This window comes from Nanorana parkeri, unplaced genomic scaffold (assembly GCF_000935625.1).
Source record: "Nanorana parkeri isolate BGI_ZX_2015 unplaced genomic scaffold, ASM93562v1 scaffold2130, whole genome shotgun sequence".
NCBI classification, from domain to species: Eukaryota; Metazoa; Chordata; class Amphibia; order Anura; family Dicroglossidae; genus Nanorana; species Nanorana parkeri.
In genome coordinates, this window is record NW_017308398.1 from 67,851 (window position 1) to 77,597 (window position 9,747).

The 9,747-nt window shown below is 50.3% G+C and overlaps 1 protein-coding gene across 1 annotated transcript in view; it reads right to left on the bottom strand.

Annotated features, from left to right (window-relative positions):
• Positions 1 to 8,554, bottom strand: part of USP21 (ubiquitin specific peptidase 21) — a 14,442-nt gene extending 5,888 nt beyond the window's left edge. The window contains exons 1-6 of the mRNA XM_018572773.1: positions 8,126 to 8,554; positions 6,162 to 6,221; positions 4,541 to 4,664; positions 1,852 to 1,963; positions 1,198 to 1,335; positions 620 to 716 (exon numbers count right to left, since the gene is read on the bottom strand). Of these exons, the coding sequence (XP_018428275.1) occupies positions 620 to 716; positions 1,198 to 1,335; positions 1,852 to 1,963; positions 4,541 to 4,664; positions 6,162 to 6,221; positions 8,126 to 8,278 (684 nt within the window). The 5' untranslated portion in view covers positions 8,279 to 8,554. The remainder of the gene's footprint in view (positions 1 to 619; positions 717 to 1,197; positions 1,336 to 1,851; positions 1,964 to 4,540; positions 4,665 to 6,161; positions 6,222 to 8,125) is intronic.
• Between the last annotated feature and the right edge of the window lie 1,193 nt (positions 8,555 to 9,747).

Below are 9,747 nucleotides of genomic sequence, written 5' to 3' on the forward strand. Positions count from 1 at the left end.
TAAAATTAGAAGCTACAACAAGTCAAACAGAGCCCACCTCATTTCCTGGCTGGGGGACGTCCAGCATCATCACTTCTTTCCTCCCCAGCCTGACAGTGCCTGGCCCCGCCCCTTTCATTCATTGGCTTTCAGTTCATTTAATCATAAAGGCTCAGCGTCACATGTGGGCATTACCCAGGACAGTTTGTTTCCAATTACAGCCTGCCCAGGAACGCCCCACTCCTCCAGATTGACGTCCACCTATCAAAGAATTGTGATATTTGCAGAACTCCTCCCACTTTCTGCATCAGGGCTGAGGGCTCTTGAGAGGAGTACTGATGCAGGCAGCTCATGACTGGTGGGAGGGGCCAGCAGGGGGCTGAGCATAGCTTCCTAAAAAGATCACAGCACCCTGCTGGCTCCTCCCATCAGCCATGAGTTGCCTGCACTGCATAGAGAAGCACAGAGACTCAGTGATGACATCACCAGCACTACAATAAGGTATGCAATGAAAATGGAAAGGTTTTATTTGTTGATGAGAGGAGGAGCCAGGAAAGTAAAATATAAACAGATTAAACTTCAGCTTAAGTATCGCCCGTGTAGCTCCAGTGAGGGCCAAGGTAGTAATACATTGCTCAGCAATCACACTTGTGATATTAGAGAAGAACTCACCAACGACTTTGCTGTCCTCTCTCTCCAGGTATCTCTTCCACATCAGATTGGCCCGCTCATCGTCACTGCAGAACAGAAATATATCTCCGGGTCAGTTCCTCCTCATGTATTAAACATCGGTGCCCCTCATCTCACAACACTGAGACCCCCTAGGATAAGGCCCCCTTTATCCATGCACCAAAACCTCAACCTGTCCCTCTACACGCCATGTACACGTGTGTGAAGGTAGAATCGTAGCTCATGTGTGGTCATTCTCCCTCTGTGGGCTGAACCAGGAAGGAAAATGATGCCCATGTTTTACAGGGAGCGCTCCCTGCACTTCTCCTGCACGTGTCATCACAGAATGCAGAGTGTGAAACGCTGGAATGAAGCAGCTTTCCCATTTGAAGGAGATTCAATTGTATTACAATAAAATAAAAGATAGATATATTCACTAAATATTATATATATAAAGAGAGAGAAGGGGGAGAGAGAGGAGAAAGAGGGAGACAGAGAGAGATGAAGAGAGAGAGAGGAGAAAGAGGGAGACAGAGAGATGATGCTTACCTGAGTGAGTCTTGGGGCTCCTGTGACACGGGTCGCTTGGCATCAGAGAGGATGCTGGGAGTCTTCCTGCACTTCCTGTTGATCTCCACGTGGATCCGGTCCATGAAGAACTTGAGAAATTCCTGAGCGTCTTGCTGACTGTAAGAGGAGGAATAGGGTTCATGGGGCGGGACTGCAGCCTCTTGCCTACCATCCTGTGCTTACTCCCTGCACAGGGGTGTGAATAATTTCTTTCCGAACAGTTGGTGGCGATAAAATGTTATTTGGCATTTACAATCCCTGATGAGCAGAATCACAGGGTCGGGGTGCCAAATCTTACTGGGGAACAAGGAAATGTGTCGATGTTCCACACACAGACAATGATTCATACAGAACATATTAATGACAACATGGAACAGCAAGCGTGTAAACATTCGAATCAAACGTTACAATAATGGCTGAAAAAATGTTTTCTCTGAGAGTAAAAGTGCCTTGCCCTTTAAGAACCAGCGATGTAATAACAGCACTATGAGCCATATGGGAACACTGATGCATCCGGGGCAACAAGACAACAATACAGGTACCGGGGCAACGGACCACATGAATCTGCACTCCTGTGAACAGAAACAATCTGGATTCCCCGATTTGCGATTTGTTTGCAGGAAATGATCTCACCTGTATCCAGTGAAAGATGGGACGTATTTCTGGAACACCGCTCGTAGACGGGCCGGGTTTGCTGCCTCCGGAGCCTCCGGGCTCCACAAGGAGACGATGACATCAGCAAAGGCTGCAGAGGGAACAAGAATAAAGACATTGCCTGCTGCATGTAAAAGACAAACAGACATCACGGCCTCAAGAAATATACATTGGTATATATTAAAAGGTATTCAAGAAGCTGCGGACACTGGACGTACTGCACACGCCCCAAATAACTTCGTGTATGTACACAGGGCGTGTGTGGTACGTCCTGTCCTTCTGCCCCGCTGATGCCCCCCGCACTTGCCTGGCAATTCCCAGCTGTCAAAATGACAGCCGGGTGTTGCCGTGAAAATACAGGAGCAGGAAAAGTTATTAACCAGTTGACATCCGCGGTGTTAAACCCCCTTCCCATCCAGGCCATTTTTCAGTATTCAGCGCTGCGGTACTTTGACTGACATTTATTCCGTCATGCAGCGCTGTACTGAAATGAATTTTATACCCTTTTTTGGGGACAGATAGAGCTTTCTTTTGGTGGTATTTATTCACCACTGGGGGTTTTATTTTTTTACTATATTAAGGAAAAATTACCGAAATTTAAAAAAAAAAACAGTTTCCCCTATATTAAATGATAAAACATTTATTATTACCCAATTTTTTGGTAAAATATAAAAGATGGGGTCACGTCGGGTAAAAAGACACTAAACATGTCAAGCCTTAAAATTGCGTGCGCGCGCGAAACCTCAAAAAACGATAATACCCAAAATTGGCCATAGGCGACGCTTTAAAAGCTGTTACCGCTCATCAGTTTAGTGTTATCAGTGATTGATGGCCCTAAAATGATTGCTCTCACTGCGACGTTCGCGGCGATATGTAACATGTGTAGCGCAATTGTAATTTTTGCGCGCTGGGGCACCGGACGCGTATTTACGTTTATAGGCGCGTAAACGTGGGGGTGGGGGAGTTAAACATTTTGGGGGGGTTTTTTCCCCTTTTTTTATATGTGACTTTTATTTTATTTTACTTTTTTATGTGTTACTTTTATTTTTTTTTATTTATATTTATTTTTTTTGCACTTATTGGTATTGCTATTATATAGGGGGATAACAACCGTGGGGGGGGGGGTGCCGCGAACGAGCACATATAGGCGATCAGCGGGCTATGGACCCGCTGATCGCCTATATGTGAAACACCCGGTAACGGGTGTGTGCATTGATCGGGTCTTTTCTGCCCGTGCGTGCCCGCTAGGGGGCGCGCGCGAGCAGAAAAAAATTGCCGTCTGGAGACGGCAACCCGCAGATGCAGCAGTGCCGTCCGTCCGTTTTTCTACTACGGGCGGACGGCAAGAGGTTAAGATCGTCTGACTCAATGTTTATCGCCCCAGAGAAGCCAAGATGGCAGCAACCTATTATTAACCGTCAAGTGTAGCGGTAAAAAAGGGGCTTTTTGAAAAATTAACGATGGCCTTATTTTGCCAGAAGTAGGGATGCACCGATACCGGTTTTTCCGTATCGAGTACCGATAGTTTGCTTTTGGTACTCATCGATACCGATGCTTCCGCTGCCATAGAGCCGGCTTCCCGTGCAATCTGCTCAAAGGTTTGCCTGGGAAGCTGGCTCCATGTTGTTTGGCCGGCCTAATGTGGATTGGCCAGGAGACCAGTTGTAAAGTAATCATGTAAAGTAATGACCCGTGTTCCGGCTTCCTCATTGGCCAGGAAACCGGCTCCATGCTGATTGGCCAGGAAACCGGCTTCCCAGCCAATCAGCATCGAGCCTAATTTTGCCAGAAGTAGGGATGCACCGATACCGGTTTTTCCGTATCAAGTACGAGTACCGATATTTTGCTTTTGGTACTCGTCTATACCGGAGCTTCCGCTGCCATGGAGCCGGCTTCCCGGGCAATCTAGTCAAAGATTTGCCCAGGAAGTTGGCTCCCTGTTGCTTAGCCAGCTCAATGCTGATTGGCTGGGAGACCGGTTTCCCAGCCAATCAGCATGGAACCAGCTTTCTGGCCAATCAGGTAGCTGGTAGGCAAGTAATGACACGCCTTGCAGCTTTATGATTGGCCAGGAAGCCAGCTCCATGCTGTTTGGCTGGCTCAACGCCTATTGACCAGGAAACCGGCTTCCCAGCCAATCAGTATTGAGCCGGCTGAACAGCCAGATTAATGCTGATTGGCCAGAAAGCCGGCTTCCTGGCCAATCAGCATTGAGCCGCCCAAACAGCATTGAGGCGGCTTCCTGATTGCACAGGAAGCTGGCTCCATGTTCCCCTACGGCACTACCGGTCAAGGTAAATCTTCCTCTGACTGGAAGTTCTGGTATCGGGAAAGGTATTGGAGCATTTGGGCGAGTACAAGTACTTGCCCAAATATTCGGTATCAGCACCGATACCGATACTAATATACCGATACAGAACAGGGTTTATATCCACCTCTCCGGTTCGGTAATGCTTCTGGCTAGGGATGCACCCATACCGATACTGGTATCGGTGCCGATACTGAAAAGGGAGGTCACCAGCTTGGTAAAGCAAGATGGACACCAAGATAGCGGGCGTCATGGGACAAACCAGGTCAGTGTATGCGCTAATCATTTCTTAAGCTGTCAAATGTGAGCTGCTGGGTGTGCCGGCGCACTGGGGCAGTTACATAAGCCGTGGCGACGTACCCTCGGTGAGCTCCTGTGGCGTCCGGCAGCTTGCGTGTTGCTCGTGGCGATATTCCTGGCGCAGGATGTAATCCCGGAGCGGTTTGGTGCGGCTCAGACACTGCAGGACGGCGTTCAGGAAACACTGTGCGGAAAAATCGATACCGATCAGATCAACGAACAGCCAAATTTACGTTTCGTGAGAAGTGGAGGAGGGGCAGAACCTATTGCTGTGTTTCATGGGGAGATCTCATCACTCCAGGAGAGGAAGTGAGTGGAAATCTCCCCAGGAGACACAGACAGTTATAAAGGACGTAGAAGGAAGCTGGAGGGCTCTGGATCTCTTAAAGGAGAACACCAGTCATTTTAAAATTGGCATCCCCTGCACTGCAAGGGATAAATGCTCTTTTTGTCTATGGGGCTCAAATAAAGACGATGGGCCCACTGTGGCGGTTGGCACTCACCTATCTTCCCCTCCACGATGGCTGTAGAATGTCCCTAGGTGTCCTCACGTCCAATGCAAATCAATGGACCTGCATAACACGCGATGATGTCGGCACTCTTTAAATCCTGGAGCCCAGGGGAGAAGAGCCTGCAGGGACCAGTCTAGCAACCCGGAGAGGCCAAGGATCAGGGGAGTATATCTGCTTTATTTAAGCCCCCCCCTAGACAAAACAAGCACTTAACCCTCGACGTGCAGGGGAATGCCCCACTGCAGGGGGAAAGTTTTTTAAATTCCCAGATTTGTGTCCCAGATATGCACTTATGCATATATAAAAAGCCCATTTAAAGCATAAACAAACGCTAAAAAATACCCTAAAATTCTCGTTCTTTCAGCGGTCACGTGACCGCAGGGCTCTGCTCTGATGCCTCTTTTGCTAGCCGTGTGGTGAGACAGGAGGCATGACCAAGCACAGCAGTTGCCAATGAAAATGAGTGAGGAGGCTGTGGTATCACAGGCCGGATCCGAAACTATAGGCACGGCTCCCACCATCCCTGTGCTGGGTTCCCGGGTCTCTACATCCGCTGTGCCCATTATGAGGGGCTCCCACCATGCCTGTGCTGAGTTCCCGGGTCTGTACACCTCCTGTGCCCATTATGAGGGGCTCCCACCATCCCTGTGCTGAGTTCCCGGGTCTGTACACCTGCTGTGCCCATTATGAGGGGCTCCCACCATCCCTGAGCTACGTTCCCGGGTCTGTACAACTGCTGTGCCCATTATCAGGGGTTCCCACCATCCCTGAGCTGAATTTCTGGGTCTGTACACCTGCTGTGCCCATTATGAGGGGCTCCCACCATCCCTGTGCTGAGTTCCTGGGTCTGTACACCTGCTGTGCCCATTATGAGGAGCTCCCACCATCTCTGTGCTGAGTTCCTGGGTCTGTACACCTGCTGTGCCCATTATGAGGAGCTCCCACCATCCCTGTGCTGAGTTCCTGGGTCTGTACACCTGCTGTGCCCATTATGAGGGCTTCCCATTAGTCCTGCTGGGAGATCTTGCAGTTGAAACATCCCAAGACATATAAGAGGCCATAGGTTAACTTAGCCCACCAGCCTCCACCTATCTATTCAAAATAAGCTTTGGATGCACTGCCAGTTTAACAAGCCTACTTATCAGACAGCCCACACAAGAAATGCTTACCGTGTTGCCCAAATTCCGCAGCCCAACATGGCCGGATCCGAGGACGGGAACACGAGGAGGCTGCAAGGAAGAAGAGATGAGAATTCAGTCAGGTACAATTCAATCTTTGACCAAGACTTTCAAGAAAAATGTACATTCGAGAGCTATGAGGACCGGGGGGCGAGGGGGGCCTCTCTAGAAAAAAAATGTACATCCGAGAGCTATGAGGATCAGGGGGCGAGGGGGGGCCCCTCCAGAAGAAAAATTTACATTCAAGAGCTATGAGGATCGAGATCAGCTCTTGTATTGGAAGACACCAGCACAGCACCTGATCTTCTACTATGATTGCGCCCTCTGCGGCCAGCCCACCCATGGCGGATAACTGACTCAAGAAAATTGTCATAGAAGCCGCAAAATGCCCCCTGCTGATGCACGAGGTATTCAGTACCCCAGTCCTGGCTCCAGATGCATTAGCGGAGGGCGGGAAGGCTAGCAGTGGGCTATCAGACAAACCACCAAGTTCAGAGTCCCCAGGGCAAGCATGCGACAATTCCCCCTGCCATTTAGTAGTGGTGGAGATGGCTACCCCTGTACCCCCCCCCATCCCTTTGAGTTTTTCTTTATCTGCCATAGTGGGGGTGCCGCTCAGGTACTCACAGACCATCACCGAGGGATAAACAAGGGTCCCCTCTGTGGTCGCAGTGGTCCTTGCACCAAGAAACGCACTCTGCTTGCGGATGTAGGTGGATTTTAAAAGCGCGCCTTCAGGCTCCTGCAAGTGTCTCAACAACTGTGCCCCTGTGTAAAAATGGCTTCCGCAGGCGTTCCTTCTCCTGGGCATGCCCAGAATACACTGCACTCAGGATATGCCAATACAGCCACCCAAGCCTGTATTGTGCATGCGGCTGAGAGAGTCCCAGTATGGAGATGGCTAAGGACGCCCTCCGATCCTTGGGCGCCCTTGCAGATGCCTGCCTGATTGCAGGTGGGATGCGTACGGTGCCACAAATGGGACAATTTTGTAACACAGATCATGAGGAGTGGGGCAAGGGGGCACCTCGAAAAGGAAAATTGAAAGAGCCAGCGACGGTTGAACAAGCGACCACATATTAAGGACTTGTGGAGAAAAAAAAGGGGGGGGGGGGTTGGCGAAGGACGGGTCCTCATGGACAAAGGGGGAAGAAGTGGGGTCCTCATGGACATGGTCACCCCATTCTGGATGCAACACCACCCTGGACCTGTATAGCACAATGTAAGCATGGTCATCCACTAGGACAAAAAAAAAAGGGGGGGGGGCCAAAGACCTCATCTTTGGACAAGCACATTCCCTCCAGAAGGGGGGGTCGTCATGGTCACCCCATTCTGGATACAACACCACCCTGGACCTGTATAGCACAATGTGGCTAACCAAACGCGTTGCACCATGTGCCAAGAAGAGCTCCTAATGCAGAATCAACAGTGCAGGCTGGCCCCGTGTCTTCAGTCCAGGGAAGGGGGCCAAGTATGGTCACCAAAACTTCCGCAATGAGGTACCGATGCGGACTCTGTGAGGTAGCCGATGTGGCTAGTAGATCTTGACTGAAGAAAGGCAGAAACACAGGTTACTTAAGTACACACAGCTCCATCAATAGATGAGAGACATCCATCACCTATGGACACTAGCCAAAAACTGAGGATATCTGGGAGTGGGAAGGGCTATATGAGGGTTGAGGGTCCCACCTCAATGCTGTTAGTTGTCCTAATTCCTAACTGTGTATGGCCTGCTTGAGGGAACTGCTGTACTTTTCTCAAAAACTTCATTAACAGACACCTAAGGCATCTGAGGTATAAACCCTGCCCCCAAATAACACGCTGTACCTCTAATGAAGTATAAAAAAAAATCTTTGCAATTCTAAATGTATCCCTTTGTCCTGGCAGGGAGGTTCTACACTATAGTAACCAAGAAGGTCTGCCTGGTTCTGGAAGAGTCTGCCATCTGCCGTTACCTCGCTGGTCATGAGCAGGAGCCCCATCATGGCCGTATGGACCACGGACTCGGAGATATCCACGCCTTTCCCCTGGACTTCCTTCTTGTCGGTCAGCATGTGCTGGAGCTTCTGGGGCAGCTCGACCAGACCTGTCCCCTGCAGCCCGGGCATGGTGCGGCTCTGCCAGGGGGACAGTCCGTCCTGACTGCTCGCTCGTCCTCGGGAGAATGACGGGGATTAAAGGGACAAGGTCTCCTCCTCATCATCCTTCTCAGAGGATTGTGCCTGGGACTGTTCAAGGTGGATCAGCGAGCTCATCTCCTTGGGATTAATTAGCTGTGGAGTCACGCTGCTTTCTCTCCGCGCAACGGGAGGGGAGCGTACACTACGAGCGCGCAGGGAGCACAAGATGACCTTGGTTATGTACACACAGCTGTGTCACCGCACAACGCAACTATGTACAATCACAGCCGGCGACTGCTACACAAAGAGAACATGCTGGCCACTTTGTACTGCACAGCGCTGCGGTATATGTCAGAGCTATATATGTATAAAATAATAGTGTGTGACTGTGGGGGGACATTAGAGTGTAAGCTCCTCTGTACAGAGACTGATGTGACTGTGGGGGGAGATTAGAGTGTAAGCTCCTCTGGTACAGATTAGAGTGTAAGCTCCTCTGGTATCAGTGATCTCTGTACAGCACTGCGGTATATGTCAGAGCTATATACATGTATAATAATAGTGTGTGACTGTGGGGGGACATTAGAGTGTAAGCTCCTCTGTACAGAGACTGATGTGACTGTGGGGGGACATTAGGGGGACATTAGAGTGTAAGCTCCTCTGTACAGAGACTGATGTGACTGTGGGGGGACATTAGAGTGTAAGCTCCTCTGTACAGAGACTGATGTGACTGTGGGGGGACATTAGAGTGTAAGCTCCTCTGTACAGAGACTGATGTGACTGTGGGGGGAGATTAGAGTGTAAGCTCCTCTGGTACAGAGACTGATGTGACTGGCTCAGTTATCTCTGTACAGTGCTGCGGTATATGTCAGAGCTATATAAATGTATAATAATAGTGTGTGAGTGTGAGGGGACATTAGAGTGTAAGCTCCTCTGTACAGAGACTGATGTGGCTGGCTCAGTGATCTCTGTACAGCGCTGCGGTATATGTCAGAGTTATAAATACAGAAATGTGGTCCATTAGAACAACGTTAGGGTTTCCTCTGACACACCTACCGGTGTAGAAGGTGTCGGCTGCCTCTCCTGCGTCTTTGCGCCGTTGGCGGTCGGGGTCTCTTTAGTCGGCGAGCTGCTGGACAGTTGGGCCTGGTTTGAGTCTTTCCTATCCTGCGCCTCTCGCGGTGCTGGTTTGGATGAACCGGTAGCTCGCAATGGCGTCACGGAGACGGCGCTGGGTTTGTGCTGCGTCGCCACTGTTGGTAAGGAATTCAGCCGCTTGAGCGAGCTGCTCCTTTTCAGCACAGCGGGGTCCAATGGCGGCTTCCTACTCGAGGAGGCGCTCCTCTCCCTGAGCGTCACATGCGCCAGTCCTTTACCGATGTCCTCCACCTTGCTGCCAGCAGAGCTCAGGTCTCCGGAGCTGACCGATTTCGACCGCGACAGACTTCCCGGCCTGGGCG